Source organism: Rattus rattus, chromosome 3, assembly GCF_011064425.1.
Source record: "Rattus rattus isolate New Zealand chromosome 3, Rrattus_CSIRO_v1, whole genome shotgun sequence".
Taxonomy (NCBI): domain Eukaryota; kingdom Metazoa; phylum Chordata; class Mammalia; order Rodentia; family Muridae; genus Rattus; species Rattus rattus.
In genome coordinates this window covers 220607420-220624531 of record NC_046156.1, presented here as the reverse complement: position 1 = coordinate 220624531, position 17112 = coordinate 220607420, and the positions used below count along the sequence as shown (strand labels likewise).

General features: G+C 39.7%; 2 protein-coding genes across 4 annotated transcripts in view; both read left to right on the top strand.

The window, feature by feature from the left end:
- Positions 1 to 17112, top strand: part of Mctp1 (multiple C2 and transmembrane domain containing 1) — an 865685-nt gene that overhangs the window by 84925 nt on the left and 763648 nt on the right. The window lies entirely within an intron of this gene.
- The window catches only part of Erap1 (endoplasmic reticulum aminopeptidase 1), a 38577-nt gene that overhangs the window by 7177 nt on the left and 14288 nt on the right, over positions 1 to 17112 (top strand). For all 3 annotated transcript variants that reach the window (XM_032899109.1, XM_032899110.1, XM_032899108.1), the window contains exons 3-7: positions 10286 to 10424; positions 12989 to 13123; positions 14978 to 15098; positions 16060 to 16214; positions 16723 to 16836. In XM_032899109.1, the coding sequence (XP_032755000.1) occupies positions 10286 to 10424; positions 12989 to 13123; positions 14978 to 15098; positions 16060 to 16214; positions 16723 to 16836 (664 nt within the window). The remainder of the gene's footprint in view (positions 1 to 10285; positions 10425 to 12988; positions 13124 to 14977; positions 15099 to 16059; positions 16215 to 16722; positions 16837 to 17112) is intronic.

Here is a 17112-nt window from a genome sequence, read left to right as displayed (position 1 = left end):
TCCTCTCTCACTGAGGACAGATAAGGCAGCCCAGCTATAAGAACATATCCCACAAACTGGCAAGAGCTTATTGGGATATTCCCTGCTCCAATTGTTTTGGACCCACATGAAGACCAAGATGCATATCTGCTATATGTGCTGTGAGGCCTAGGACCAGCCTGTGTATGCTCTTTGGTTGGTGGTTCAGTCTCTGAGAGCCAAAGTGTTCAGGTCAGTTGACTCTGTTGGTCTTCCTGTGGAGTTCCTATCCCCTTTGGAACCCACAATGTTTTCTCCCATTTTTCCATAAGAGTCCCCAAGCTCCATCCACTGTTTGGCTCTTGGTATCTGCATCTGTCAGAGTTAACTACTGCATGGAGGCTCTCAGAGGACAGCCATGTTAGACTCCTGTGTGTAAGCAAAACAAAGTATTATTAATAGTGTCAGGGATTCGTGCTTGCCCATGGAATGGGTCTCAAGTTTGGCCAGTTATTGGTTGGCCATTCCCTCAGTCTCTGCACCATCTCCCTTGCCTGCCCAGTCCTGCATTTCTTGTAGATAGGATAAATTTTGGATCAAAAGTTTTGTGGGTGGGTTGGTGTCCGTTGGGGTTCCTCCTTGGCTACAGGAGGTGGTCTATTCAACAGTTAATGTCGTAGCCATTGATTTTTGGGTTTGTCCCCTATCCCAGGTCTCTGCCATGTCCTGAGGATGCTCCCTAACCCCCACCTCTGTCAGTTGGAGATTTCCATTAATTCTCATGGCCATCTGGCTATCTTTCCTGTCCCTCCTCATACCTGATCCTGAATCCCCTCCCTATTCTCCTTCCCACTCAGTTCCCTCCCTCCATCTTCCTTTTATAACTATTTTATTCCCCGTTCTAAGTGAGATTCAAGCTTCTTCACTTGGACCTTCCTTTTTCTTTAGGTTCTTTGAGTCAGTGGAGTGTAGCATGGGTATTCTATATTTTATGGATATAGTCCACTAATATCCACTTAGAAGTGAACACATACCCCATGCATGTCCTTTTGGGGCTGGGCTACCTCACTCAGGATTATATTCTCAAGTTCCATCCAGATACCTGAAAAATTTTAATAGCTGAATAGTATTCCATTGTATAGATGTACCACATTTTCTTGTTCCATCCTTTAGTTGAGGAACATCTAGGTTGTTTCCAGTTTCTAGCTATAACAAATACAGCTGCTATAAACATAGTTGAGCAAGTGTCCTTAAGGGATGGTGGAGCATCTTTTGAGTATATTCCTGTGAGTGGTATAGCTGGGTCTTGAGGTAGCTCTATACTCAATTTTTCTGAGAAAAATTGAATTCCTGAGTGTCTGTACGAGTTTACACTCCCACCAGCAAGTGTTCCCCTTGCTCTACATCATCTCCAGCATGTCCTATCTCTTAAGATTTTGATCTTAGCCATTCTGACTTGTGTTAGGTGGAGTCTCAGAGTTGTTTTGATTTGCATTTCCCTGATGACTAAGGACTTTTAACATTTCTTTAAGTGCTTCTTAGCCATTCGAAATTCCTCTGTTGAGATTTCTCTGTTTAGCTTTGTATGTGTTGTAGAAATTTATTAAATTATGGTTCAAGGTTTCTACCCCATCTTTGCTATTTAAGTTCCTGGATGAGAGACACACATAACCTTTATGTGCACAACAATCCTTACACAACAGAAGAACAGGGCAATACTGATCTCCATGTTGTTAGAATCTACTTTCCTATCAAAGCACCGAGTTATTACTACATTTCATCTGACTTCCTCTTAACTCCAATTGGGCAGCCCTCAGGGACAAGTTTTCTTTTTTTCTAACACATGGTGGCTTCTTCTTCCTCCTCCTGCTTCTTCTTCAACTACCTCCTTGTTCCTCTCTGGCTCTAAACCCCACCTTTATCTCTTCTGCCCAACTATTGGTTGTTGGCATCTTTATTTACTAATCAGAAATAACTTGGGGGTAGGGTCACTTAGCTTCTTACATACTGACTCTCTCCTCTCTGGGGTGACCAGCCTTGGCCCAAAATTAGCATTAGGCCAACATTAATTAGGTTATTTCAATTGTTGGTGTCTATCTTCTTGAATTCTTTTTAGATTTTGATATTAATTAGCCTTTTGTCAGATGTAGGATTGGTAAAGATACTAGCTTCTACCTAGTATATTAGATCTACCCTACTGGGTATAGATCTACCTAGTCAGCTGTTGTTTTGCCCTTTGCCTTACAGAAGTTTTTCAGTTTTATGAGGTCCTATTTATCAGTTGTCATTCTTAGAGCCTGAGCCATTGGTGTTCTCTTCAGGAAATTGTCTCCTGTAGTTCGTGGTTATTTCCCACTTTCTTTTTCTATGAGATTTAGCATATCTGGTTATATGTTGAGGTCCTCCACCTACTTGGACTTCCTTTATCCCAGGGATGCAGGGATGGTTCAATATATGAAAATCCATCAATACAATCCACCACATTAATAAACTGAAAGAAAAAAAATCACATGATTGACATGGCTGTCCTCTGAGAGCCTCCATGCAGTAGCTAACTCTGACAGATGCAGATACCAAGAGCCAAACAGTGGATGGAGCTTGGGGACTCTTATGGAAAAATGGGAGAAAACATTGTGGGTTCCAAAGGGGATAGGAACTCCACAGGAAGACCAACAGAGTCAACTGACCTGAACACTTTGGCTCTCAGAGACTGAACCACCAACCAAAGAGCATACACAGGCTGGTCCTAGGCCTCACAGCACATATAGCAGATAAGCATCTTGGTCTTCATGTGGGTCCAAAACAATTGGACAAAGTATCACTATTTGTGGATAATTATGATAGTATACATAAGCGACTCAAGAAATTCTACCAGAAAATTCCTATAGCTGATAAACACCTTCAACAAAGTGACTGTATACAAACTTAACGCAAAGAAATCAGTATTCCTCCTTTATACAAATGATAAAGAAATTAGGGAAACAACACCTTTTGCAATAGCCTTGAATAGTATAAAATCTGGTTTTACTCTAACCAAGCAACTGAAAGATCTATATGACAAGAACTTCAAGTCCCTGAAGAAAGAAACTGAAGAAGGTATCAGAAGATGGAAGGACCTCCCATGCTCATGAGTAGGTAGGATTAACATAGTGAACATTTTCTTTAGTTTAATGGTTAAGAAAGTGAAACTGTTTAGGCATGTTTACTAATAATGTGTATGTTTTCTTTCTGAATAGCTTATACCTGATATTCCACGGGTCATTGAGGATTTTCTAATCCGTTTTAGAGTTCACTGTTTTTTTTTTTTTTTTTTATTAACTTGAATATTTCTTATATACATTTCGAGTGTTATTCCCTTTCCTGGTTGGGCATACATCCCCTCCCCTCCCCCTTCCTTATGGATGTTCCCCTCCCTACCTCCCCCTTGCCGCCTCCCCCAACAGTCTAGTTCACTGGGGTTCAGTCTAGCAGGACCCAGGGCTTCCCTTCCACTGGTGCTCTTACTAGGATATTCATTGCTACCTATGAGGTCAGAGTCCAGGGTCAGTCCATGTATAGTCTTTAGGTAGTGGCTTAGTCCCTGGAAGCTCTGGTTGCTTGGCATTGTTGTACATATGGGGTCTCGAGCCCCTTCAAGCTCTTTCCAGTTCTTTCTCTGATTCCTTCAACGGGGGGGTCCTATTCTCAGTTCAGTGGTTTGCTGCTGGCATTCACGCCTGTATTTTGCTGTATTCTGGCTGTGTCTCTCAGGAGTGATCTACACTTCCTGCACTTCTTTGCTTCATCCATCTTGTCTAATTGGATGGCTGTATATGTATGGGCTACATGTAGGGCAGGCTCTGAATGGGTGTTCCTTCTGCCTCTGTTTTAATCTTTCCCTCCCTATTCCCTGCCAAGGGTATTTTTGTTCCCCTTTTAAAGAAGGAGTGAAGCATTCACATTTTGATCATCCGTTTTGATTTTCATGTTTTCTGTACATCTAGGGTAATTCAAGCATTTGGGCTAATAGCCACTTATCAATGAGTGCATACCATGTGTGTTTTTCTGTGATTGGGTTACCTCACTCAGGATGATATTTTCCAGTTCCAACCATTTGCCTATGAATTTCATAAAGTTGTTTTTGATAGCTGAGTAATATTCCATTGTGTAGATGTACCACATTTTCTGTATCCATTCCTCTGTTGAAGGGCATCTGGGTTCTTTCCAGCTTCTGGCTATTATAAATAAGGCTGCGATGAACATAGTGGAGCACGTGTCTTTTTTTATATGTTGGGGCATCTTTTGGGTATATGCCCAAGAGAGGTATAGCTGGATCCTCAGGCAGTTCAATGTCCAATTTTCTGAGGAACCTCCAGACTGATTTCCAGAATGGTTGTACCAGTCTGCAACCCCACCAACAATGGAGGAGTGTTCCTCTTTCTCCACATCCTCGCCAGCATTTGCTGTCACCTGAGTTTTTGATCTTAGCCATTCTCACTGGTGTGAGGTGAAATCTCAGGGTTGTTTTGATTTGCATTTCCCTGATGACTAAAGATGTTGAACATTTCTTTAGGTGTTTCTCAGCCATTCGGCATTCCTCAGCTGTGAATTCTTTGTTTAGCTCTGAACCCCATTTTTTAATAGGGTTATTTGTCTCCCTGCGGTCTAACTTTTTGAGTTCTTTGTATATTTTGGATATAAGGCTCTATCTGTTGTAGGATTGGTAAAGATCTTTTCCCAATCTGTTGGTTGCCGCTTTGTCCTAACCACAGTGTCCTTTGCCTTACAGAAGCTTTGCAGTTTTATGAGATCCCATTTGTCGATTCTTGATCTTAGAGCATAAGCCATTGGTGTTTTGTTCAGGAAATTTTTCCAGTGCCCATGTGTTCCAGATGCTTCCCTAGTTTTTTCTTCTATTAGTTTGAGTGTGTCTGGTTTGATGTGGAGGTCCTTGATCCACTTGGACTTAAGCTTTGTACAGGGTGATAAGCATGGATCGATCTGCATTCTTCTACATGTTGACCTCCAGTTGAACCAGCACCATTTGCTGAAAATGCTATCTTTTTTTTTTTCCATTGATGGATTTGGCTCCTTTGTCAAAAAATCAAGTGACCATAGGTGTGTGGGTTCATTTCTGGGTCTTCAATTCTGTTCCATTGGTCTATCTGTCTGTCTGTCTGTACCAATACCATGCAGTTTTTATCACTATTGCTCTGTAATACTGCTTGAGTTCAGGGATAGTGATTCCCCTGAAGTCCTTTTTATTGTTGAGGATAGTTTTAGCTATCCTGGTTTTTTTGTTATTCCAGATGAATTTGCAAATTGTTCTGTCTAACTCTTTGAAGAATTGGATTGGTATTTTGATGGGGATTGCATTGAATCTGTAGATCGCTTTTGGTAAAATGGCCATTTTTACTATATTAATCCTGCCAATCCATGAGCATGGGAGATCTTTCCATCTTCTGAGGTCTTCTTCAATTTCTTTCTTCAGAGTCTTGAAGTTCTTGTTGTACAAATCTTTTACTTGCTTGGTTAAAGTCACACCGAGGTACTTTATATTATTTGGGTCTATTATGAAGGGTGTCATTTCCCTAATTTCTTTCTCGGCTTGTTTTCTTTTTGTAGAGGAAGGCTACTGATTTATTTGAGTTAATTTTATACCCAGCCACTTTGCTGAAGTTGTTTATCAGCTTTAGTAGTTCTCTGGTGGAACTTTTGGGATCACTTAAATATACTATCATATCATCTGCAAATAGTGATATTTTGACTTCTTCTTTTCCGATCTGTATCCCTTGACCTCCTTTTTGTTGTCTGATTGTTCTGGCTAGAACTTCAAGAACTATATTGAATAAGTAGGGAGAGAGGCAGCCTTGTCTAGTCCCTGATTTTAGTGGGATTGCTTCAAGTTTCTTCCATTTAGTTTAATGTTAGCAACTGGTTTGCTGTATATGGCTTTTACTATGTTTAGGTATGGGCCTTGAATTCCTATTCTTTCCAGGACTTTTATCATGAAGGGGTGTTGAATTTTGTCAAATGCTTTCTCAGCATCTAATGAAATGATCATGTGGTTTTGTTCTTTCAGTTTGTTTATATAATGGATCACGTTGATGGTTTTCCGTATATTAAACCATCCCTGCATGCCTGGGATGAAGCCTACTTGATCATGGTGGATGATTGTTTTGATGTGCTCTTGGATTCGGTTTGCCAGAATTTTGTTGAGTATTTTTGCATCGATGTTCATAAGGGAAATTGGTCTGAAGTTCTCTTTCTTTGTTGGGTCTTTGTGTGGTTTAGGTATAAGAGTAATTGTGGTTTCTAGAAGGAATTCGGTAGTGCTCCATCTGTTTCAATTTTGTGGAATAGTTTGATAATATTGGTATGAGGTCTTCTATGAAGGTCTGATAGAATTCTGCACTAAACCCGTCTGGACCTGGGCTCTTTTTTGGTTGGGAGACCTTTAATGACTGCTTTATTTCCTTAGGAGTTATGGGGTTGTTTAACTGGTTTATCTGTTCCTGATTTAACTTGGTACCTGGTATCTGTCTAGGAAATTGTCCATTTCCTGTAGATTTTCAAGTTTTGTTGAATATAGGCTTTTATAGTAAGATCTGATGATTTTTTTTGAATTTCCTCTGAATCTGTAGTTATGTCTCCCTTTTCATTTCTGATTTTGTTAATTTGGACACACTCTCTGTGTCCTCTCGTTAGTCTGGCTAGGGGTTTATCTATCTTGTTGATTTTCTCAAAGAACCAACTTTTGGTTCTGTTGATTCTTTCTATGGTCCTTTTTGTTTCTACTTGGTTGATTTCAGCTCTGAGTTTGATTATTTCCTGCCTTCTACTCCTCCTGGGTGTATTTGCTTCTTTTGGTTCTAGAGCTTTTAGGTGTGCTGTCAAGTTGCTGACATATGCTCTTTCCTGTTTCTTTCTGCAGGCACTCAGAGCTATGAGTTTTCCTCTTAGCACAGCTTTCATTGTGTCCCATAAGTTTGAGTATGTTGTACTTTCATTTTCATTAAATTCTAAAAAGTTTTTAATTTCTTTCTTTATTTCTTCCTTGACCAGGTTTTCATTGAGTAGAGCATTGTTCAATTTCCACGTATATGTGAGCATTCTTCCCTTATTGTTATTGAAGACCAGCTTTAGGCCATGGTGGTCCAATAGCACGCATGGGATTATTTCTATCTTTCTGTACCTGTTGAGGCCCGTTTTTTGACCAATTATATGGTCAATTTTGGAGAAAGTACCATGAGGAGCTGAGAAGAAGGTATATCCTTTTGCTTTAGGATAGAACGTTCTATAAATATCCGTTAAGTCCATTTGGCTCATGACTTCTCTTAGTCTGTCTATGTCTCTGTTTAATTTCTGTTTTCATGATCTGTCCATTGATGAGAGTGGGGTGTTGAAATCTCCTACTATTATTGTGTGAGGTGCAATGTGTGCTTTGAGCTTTAGTAAGGTTTCTTTTACGTATGTAGGTGCCCTTGTATTTGGGGCACAGATATTTAGGATTGAGAGTTCATCTTGGTGGATTTTTCCTTCGATGAATATGAAGTGTCCTTCCTTATCTTTTTTGATGACTTGTAGTTGAAAATTGATTTTATTTGATATTAGAATGACTACTCCAGCTTGCTTCTTCCGACCATTTGCTTGGAAAGTTGTTTTCCAGCCTTTCACTCTGAGGTAGTGTCTGTCTTTGTCTCTGAGGTGTGTTTCCTGTAGGCAGCAGAATGCAGGCTCCTCGTTGCGTATCCAGTTTGTTAATCTATGTCTTTTTATTGGGGAGTTGAGGCCACTGATGTTGAGAGATATTAAGGAATAGTGATTATTGCTTCCTGTTATATTCATATTTGGATGTGAGGTTATGTTTGTGTGCTTTTCTTCTCTTTGTTTTGTTGCCATGACGATTAGTTTCTTGCCTCTTCTTGGGTATAGCTTGCCTCCTTATGTTGGGCTTTACCATTTATTATCCTTTGTAGTGCTGGATTTGTAGAAAGATATTGTGTAAATTTGGTTTTGTCATGGAATATCTTGGTTTCTCCATCTATGTTAATTGAGAGTTTTGCAGGATACAGTAGCCTGGCTGGCATTTGTGTTCTCTTAGGGTTCTGTATGACATCAGTCCAGGATCTTCTGGCCTTCATAGTTTCTGGCGAAAAGTCTGGTGTGATTCTGATAGGTCTGCCTTTATATGTTACTTGACCTTTTTCCCTTACTGCTTTTAATATTCATTCTTTTTTTTGTGCGTTTGGTGTTTTGACTATTATGTGACAGGAGGTGTTTCTTTTCTGGTCCAATCTATTTGGAGTTCTGTAGGCTTCTTGTATGCCTATGGGTATCTCTTTTTTTAGGTTAGGGAAGTTTTCTTCTATGATTTTGTTGAAGATATTTACTGGTCCTTTGAGCTGGGAGTCTTCACTCTCTTCTATACCTATTATCCTTAGGTTTGATCATCCATTGAGTCCTGGATTTCCTGTATGTTTTGGACCAGTAGCTTTTTCCGCTTTTTACATTATCTTTGACAGTTGAGTCAATGATTTTATGGAATCTTCTGCTCCTGAGATTCTCTGTTCTACCTCTTGTATTCTTTTGGTGAAGCTTGTATCTACAGCTCCTTGTCTCTTCTTTTGGTTTTCTATATCCAGGGTTGTTTCCATGTGTTCTTTCTTGATTGCTTCTATTTCCATTTTTAATTCCTTCAACTGTTTGATTGTGTTTTCCTGGAATTCTTTCAGGCATTTTTGCGATTCCTCTCTGTAGGCTTCTACTTGTTTATTAATGTTTTCCTGTGTTTCTCTAAGGGAGTTCTTCACGTCTTTCTTGAAGTCCTCCAGCATCATGATCAAATATGATTTTGAAACTAGATCTTGCTTTTCTGGTGTGTTTGGATATTCCATGTTTGTTTTGGTGGGAGAATTGGGCTCCGATGATGTCATGTAGTCTTGGTTTCTGTTGCTTGGGTTCCTGCGCTTGCCTCTTGCCATCAGATTATCTCTAGTGTTACTTTGTTCTGCTATTTCTGACAGTGGCTAGACTGTCCTATAAGCCTGTGTGTCAGGAGTGCTGTAGACCTGTTTTACTGTTTTCTTTCAGCCAGTTATGGGGACAGAGTGTTCTGCTTTTGTACGTGTAGTTTTTCCCCTCTACAGGTCTTCAGCTGTTCCTGTGGGCCTGTGTCTTGAGTTCACCAGGCAGGTCACTTGCATCAGAAAAGTTGGTCTTACCTGTGGTCCCGAGGCTCAAGTTCGCTCGCGGGGTGCTGCCCACGGGCTCTCTGAGGTGGCAGCAACCAGGAAGATCTGCGCCGCCCCTTCCGGGAGCCTCCGTGCACCAAGGTTCCAGATGGATTCTGGTGCTTTCCTCTGGAATCAGTAATGTGTGCAGAGAGCAGTCTCTTCTGGTTTCCAGGCGTGTCTGCCTCTCTGAAGGTTTAGCTCTCCCTCCCACGGGATTTGGGTGCAGAGAACTGTTTACCGGGTCTGTTTCCTTCAGGATCCAGCGGTGTCTCAGGCAGGGCTCCTGCTGCTCCTGGACCCTCCCCCACAGGAACCCAGAGGCCTTGTACAGTTTCCTCTTGGGCCAGGGATGTGGGCAGGGGTGGGCAGTGTTGGTGGTCTCTTCTGCTCTGCAGCCTCAGGAGTGCCCACTTGACCAGGCAGTAAGGTCTCTCTCCCACGGGGTCTGGGAGCAGAGAGCTGCTGCGGGCCGGGATCCGCGGGTGTCAGAGTTCACTGTTTCTTAAAGCTGTTAATGCTGTCCATATTTTTCATGTAATTTTTTGTTTTTTTATAAGAGATTTTGTTATAGAATTTTTTCTTTTCTTTTTTCTTTTGTATTTGCATTAACATGTGTTATACATGTGTATGCACCCATATGTATATAAGGTGAAAATAATGTCTTCTGAGTATTTTCATTCTTTATTGAGCAACTGAACTTGGTTAGAGACTGAATGGCCAGTGATCTCTGGGAAGCTACTTGTCTGTCCCTTAAGTGTTAAGGTTACAGCTGCATATATATCTTCATACACAGCTTTTTCATGTGGGTGCTAGAGATTTGATCTCAGGTCCATATGCTTGTAGGAACAGCACTTTACAAGCTGAGCTATCTCCCTAGCCTCTCTTTACTTAAAAAATCTATTGACTCTAGAACTTGGGAGGCAAAGGCAGGTAGATCTCTGTGAGGCCAGCCTGCTGTCCATAGCTAGCCAGGGTTACACAGCAAGATCCTGTGTATAAATAAATAAGTCAATAAATAAGGAGTAATATCCAAGGATCTTGAATTATAATACAAATACCTCATTTGGAGTCCCTGTTTCATTGTATTGATTTCATTTCACTTCTTGTTGTAGAATACTTGCAGCAACACAGTTTGAACCCACAGCTGCTAGAATGGCTTTTCCCTGCTTTGATGAGCCTGCCCTCAAGGCAAGTTTTTCCATCAAGATAAAGAGGGATCCAAGGCACCTGGCCATCTCCAACATGCCCTTGGTAAGTGTAAATGGAATCTGCTCCGGGGAAAACTGCCCTTCTCTGTGATGTCCAGTACTTTAACATTTCAGTTACCTTTGGTTTTATTTCTCGACAGTTATGTTTAATGGCTTTTCTCTTCGCTCGAACCAATGCTTTTGTTTCAAGTTTGTTGATAACCAACAAAACAATGCCCCTTAGAAAGTTCAGGTTTTCAATATGAATGATAGACATGGGATGGAACTGTCAGGAATTCACACCAGGTTCAACAAATAGTTCCCTTCAGAAACTGCTCTCACCCTACTTTCTCCTGTGTTATTTTATGAGGATGTTAAGTAAAGAGCTTTTTGAAATTAAGCCGTATAGCATCTCCTAGTAATGTCAGATGCTACATCCATATAGTGTCACTAATGCATGAGCTGAACAAGGACAACATTACGTATGCCACAGTAGACAGAAAAAGCCTATGATGCGCCTCAACCCTAAACAAATAATTACTGGCAACTAAGGAATGTGGAGAGTGGGAGAAATAAGTCTTTCCCAGGAAAGAGCACTCCAATTTGGTTATACAAACTAATCAACTCTGAATTCAAGACAGAAAATAAAGAAGCTGAAAACCTACATACACGTAGCATTTTGCAGAGTGATCATATATTCATGTAATTAATGAAAAATGAGGCCATGCGTTTGAAAGAGAATAGGAGGGGTATATGGGAGGGTTTGCACAGAGGAAAGGGAAGGGAAGGGGGATATGGTGTAGTTACATTTCAGTCTAAATAATAATAATAATTACCATTTAATCGCTACTGACATTAACTGTATACCAGATAGTTATATGTGTGACATTGGACAGGCATCCAAAAGAAGAATAGTATTTTCAAAGCCTGTATTTTTAGAGTTTAGCTTTGTTGAGTAGTCAGTTTTTCAAGGTAGACGTGGGTAGCACTCTCCCAGATTTATAAGGCAGGAAGATGTTCATGCCCAAGAAATAAAACCATTCATCTGCTTTCTTTATGTCATGGATCATGGCTACTGAATCAAGTACAACTGCAGCTATGGTACAGCTGTGGTGCAGCTAGTGAGCACCATAACCAGGCAATACGTGGTTTCATTGTTCATAATTTATTTTTATTTGATGAGGTCCAGGGTAGAATAATCTGTCTGGGATTCTAAAGAGCATTCATTTTCATTATGGTAGCCATGACAAAGGTACATAGAATCCAAGATAAACATATCTACACTACAAACCTGTGCCTATATTTTTAAACACCCAAAAGATTCCTTCATCAAGTAAATTCTTTTCACCCTAAAGGGCTGTGTTCTTTGCAAACTCTTACTAGCTAGCTCTGTTCCTGTTTCTACTTTTGCATATGAATAGAAAATACACTTTTTATATTATGATTTCTCACCCTAAGCAATGTTAATCATTGCTCTGTAGCACAGAAATGGATTACCTAATAAGAGTATCACAGTTCTAGGAAAATAACAGAGCATCAGGCATTTGAGAAAAAAATTCATAACCTTGTATATGAATGGCAAGGCGCTCTAGAGATAGCACAAAGATAATAACATCCGAATTTACTGGGTATCTGGGACCCACCTGAAAGCACAGGAAAGCCTCTAATACCATCTTGCTCCTGGATCAGGAAAGCCTTTCACTGGTAGAATCTAAATAAGAGTGGGCTAGCTTTCCAAACGGATGTGGTGCTGAGAGGAAGAACAATAGATATTTGGTAGTGGGGGCTGGAAAGTGAGATTCTATATACCACTAGAATGTTGAAAGTTTAGGCAATTGTAAGAGATTAAGTACATCTTACTTTATATTAGTACAATCAGGTTGCTTTCTTATTAATTAGCACATCAAAAATAGAAACTTGGGCTGGACATATGTAGAAACCATTTAGAGGAAAGGATAGCTTGAGATTCTTAAGGAGTAAAGCTAAGTTGTTTAGCAGAATTGGTTGAAATGACCAGAAAGTGACAGGTAAGCACCATACTTTGTAACTGATGGGAGTTAGAAAGGATGAGGACACAAAAACAGGCAACAGTGGAACTGACCATAGGAAATGTGTCCATCTGCTTGCTTCTCCCTGGGCTGTTTCTTTCTGTAAGAAACACTTACTGGGCTAAAGTGTTAGGCTCTCCCTCTGGGAGCACATCTCTTAGACTGTATGCACAAGCATGCAACCCTTTCTTTCTTCAAGACTTCTTGTATCATGGTTTTACTTAAAACTTATTCAAATAAAGTAAGGCTAAGTTTGAAAAAGATTTTGCACATTATGTAAAGTCATAGGGTATTTTCAACTTAATATAAACATCAGAAGTTCTTTTAGGTAGTAAATGGTTATATTTGTCCAGTGTAGAGTGTCCTTATATTCCACAAAAAAGGAGAAAGAAATAGAATCAAATGGTCTGGCTCTGACCTCTAAATTATAGTCAGATAGCTCGTAGAGACTTTTAAAAATAATTATAGAAATTATTGTACTGGTCTCTTCAATATGTATTTTATATTGGGAGATTTCTTCTTACGATGTGTGTTAGTGTGTTGAACAATTGGATTACTTGGTTATTTACTCTGATAATAGGTGAAATCTGTGACTGTTGCTGAAGGACTCATAGAAGACCATTTTGACATCACTGTGAAAATGAGCACCTACCTGGTGGCCTTCATTATTTCTGATTTTAAGTCTGTGAGCAAGATGACTAAGAGTGGAGTCAAGGTGAGCCCATGATTGCCTCACAAGATGATCAACCTATGCTGATGGTTCTGTTTTCAAGACTGGTAGCCCTACATCTTGGGATTCCTTCAATCTTAGGAAAGACAGGATTCTAGTGTGACAGATGCTTACTTAATAGCAATGTCCTAGTAACAGAAGGGTATAGAGCACTTAGCCATGTGTAAGTCACTAGTTACCTGGCTCTATTGCTCTTTAGCTCTCTGACCTCAGACTTTTTCCTTGTGGAATGTAGATTATACTTCTTTAAAATGTATGAGCTGTCCAGGTACCAGGGCAGAGATAGTCAGATCTCTAGGACTTTACGGCCAGCTTGGTCTACATAGTGAGTTCCAGGCTAACCAGATACAGAGTGGGATGCCATGTCAAAAAAAATAAGCAGAGTATAAGGAGAATGGACAACATCTTGTAGAGGTTTTTAAGCTTGTGTCTCATTATCATTATCTACAACATTAAAGACAATGTTACTAGTTGTGGAGAGGAAAGAAGAAAAAGTTGCTTGCTGGTTTTGAGAAGGGATCTTTGGGAAGGACAATCTAAGTCAGAGAATGTTAGAATTATCTAGTAAAGGTCTTGCTTCAAGCATCATTTCAGTCCAGCCTTAGCACTTCTGCTTTCACAGTACTGTCATGTGGCCCAGAAGGAAAACATACTTTAAGGAGAACTGAAGTTACTGTATATGTAATGCTGTCCCTGAGGCCTGAGTAGCTGGGCTATTTTGAATTGCCATTTCTTCTTCTACTACTGTGGGTATCTGAAAGAAGGTTAGTGGCTTGGGTGAAGAGAATACTATAATCTGCTCATTGCTTTGCATGTTTTGCTGACTCTATTGTGCATGATTTATTTATAATGTTTAAGCTAGGCTTATATTTTTAGTTCTCATCTTCCTTGCAACATACTAAATAAACATGCATATTTTATGGCCATTGGGTATGCAAATATACGTATTTTATATTCTGGTCATGGCTATCATCATATCTGAGGTTTTTGTGCATTTTATTTCTGTAGCTTTTCATATTATCTTGTTTCTTTGTATTTATTATGCTTATTCCTCAGTCAAAAGTGGACTCTTCTAGAACATGTGTCTTTGCTCCTGCCAAATCACAGAATACTTCCAATTCAAAGATAACCTTAAATAAGGGTATTAGATTCAGGACTTTATGTTGCCTAGTTACTTTTAGTTCCAACTTTTAAGAATTTTGAGGGTTCATTTTAAACTGTAGCTTTTTTAAAGATTGTTCCATTCTTCTATATGTAATACCATGAATAACAAAACTTTTCTTCCTTCCTTTTCTGTCTTTTCCTTCCGTCCTTCCTTCATTCCATCCTATCTTATTTTCTTTCACTTACAGTTTCTTTGAGAGAAGTGTGATTTATTTTTAGTTTAATCATATGCTAAGGAAATAGCTTTGGAGTTTGGTTTTATGGAGGGTTCATATTTCCTGCTATACTTCCTGCCTTGGCTAGTACCTGATCCCAACTTTTGTTCTTAGAATCCTGTCAATGATATGAGAATTAGAGATCGAGTCCATTTGTATTGGTCTTGGATCTACAGGGGAAAGATGGTTATGGTGCCCTACTGACTTCCTCTCATATAGTATTATATTACTGCTTTCTGAAAATAGTTGAGAAAACTGCTTTGAGGCTTTTTTTTGTAGCTTTTTGTAGTTATTTTCAGAAATGAAGTTGATTAGGAGCAGTCAGAATTAAAATAATGGAATTCCTAATTGTCTTCTGTAGTATTGACATCCATATCTCATAGTAAGAAGCCATTATTCTCTCCAGCTCTAGTGGGAAGCCATTATGTTATCTGAGTATCATCCTGTTCTTCCACTTTAGGTCTCTGTGTATGCTGTGCCAGACAAGATAAATCAAGCAGATTATGCTCTGGATGCTGCAGTGACTCTTCTAGAGTTTTATGAGGATTATTTCAGCATTCCATATCCTTTACCCAAGCAAGGTAGAGGACTATTAGCATTTCCAGGTGGCATTTGATGACCCCTATCATAGATAATATTATTGTTACTGGTGCATCCCCATGATTCTCTATATTGCCTTTCAGGTAATGAAATTCCCAGCAAGGTTCAAACAATAGGCTGATCCTTCTGATAATCCCCTCACCTCTGATGTATCCAATCAACTGTTAATGACAGATCACTATGCAGTTCCTGACAGTGCAGTCTGAGGATGGCTTTGCCCTCTAGGGTCATTACCAGGAGGCAGAAGAGTGCAGGGTTTCATTTCTTTCCTTTTGTCATTATCAGTACATATTTCTCAGGAAAATAAGAAACCAGCTCAAAAAACTCTAAAGGACTACATATGCCAACTGTAAGAAAGTGCAGATTTTATATGCACTCTCAAAGCTATTGACTATTGTGTTTTAGGAGTATAGCTGTAGGCATCCAAAATATAGTACATTACTCAGGTATTTTTTTTTTTTTGATTGTTCAGTTCCCAAACTCATGGTCTAAATATGAGAGATGGGGCCAAGCCTCAGACCTGTTTTTCCAGATACTCAAGAGGCTGAGGCAGAAGAATTGGAAGTTGAAGGTCAGACTTGAGGGAAACGTGTCTCAAAATAAAAAGTAAAGAGAAGCATGGGGGATGTAGCTCAATGGCAGAACACTCATCTAGCATGTACAGGGCCCACGGTTCAATCCAAATACTGACAAATAAAAGGGGATAGAAGGAAAAAGAAATCAGAAGAGATGTACTGAGAGGCTGAGACCTGAGGCTGACTTAGTCACACTGGCAGCAACATGATATTCAGGGAGCCTTTTTCCACCAGAAAAGGTCCTTGCCCCTGGAGCTCCCTAATTCTGCATTCCTGGGCTTAGGTTTTCATTTTATCCTTCATTCTGATATTTAGAGCAATATGCAGCTATGAGATTGATAATGAGCTGTATTCCTTCCTACCCAAGATCTTGCTGCAATTCCAGACTTTCAGTCTGGTGCTATGGAAAACTGGGGCCTGACCACATACAGAGAATCTGCTTTGTTATATGATAAAGAAAAGTCTTCTGCATCCAGTAAGCTTGGCATCACAATGACTGTATCCCATGAACTGGCTCACCAGGTAGGAAAATTTACTCATACATAATTTTTTGTTCTTTGAAAATTTCATAGGGACTTAAAATGACATAGGATTATAGCCACTCTATTTCTACTCCCATTCAACTCTTCCTGGATCCTCCTAGCAAAACAACTACAGCCCAACTTCATGTCTTCTTCCTTTTTTCTTTTTAATAACTCACCAAACCCAATTAGTGCTATACATATAAGCATGGTTGGGATCCTTTGCTGGAGAATAGGCAGTCTGACGGCAGCCACATGGGACAAATGAAGCTACTCATATAGCTATCGTGTTTACTTTTTCATTTCAGAGGAAAGTTGTTTCGAGTTTTTTAATTAATGTTGAAAAGTCCTTATGTTTACTCTGATAAAATGTTAAATACATTTACATTGTTAAACTGGTAATCATTTTCCATGTCTCTAAGTTTGTTATATTTGTTTCTGCCATAGTACATATAGACAGTACAGTTTCACCATAAAATTGCAAATAAGCAGTCATATTTTCCTTTCAGTGGTTCGGGAACTTGGTCACAATGGAATGGTGGAATGACCTTTGGCTCAATGAAGGATTTGCCAAATTTATGGAGTTTGTGTCTGTCACTGTGACCCATCCTGAATTAAAAGTTGTACGTAGTTGTTTATGTTTTTATCTTAGGTTAATCTATTGGTGTTTTTTAAAAACCATTTTATTTGTTTACATTTCAAATGATATCCCCCTTCTGGGTTACTCTTCCACAATCCCCCATCCTATACCCCTTTCCCCCCTCCCCTTTGTCTCTATGAGGGTGCTCTTCCACTCACTCAACCACTCCCATCTCACTGCCATAGCATTCGCCTCTGCTGGGGAATGAAGCCTCCACAAGACCAAGTGCCTCCCCTCCCACTAACATCAGATAAGGCCA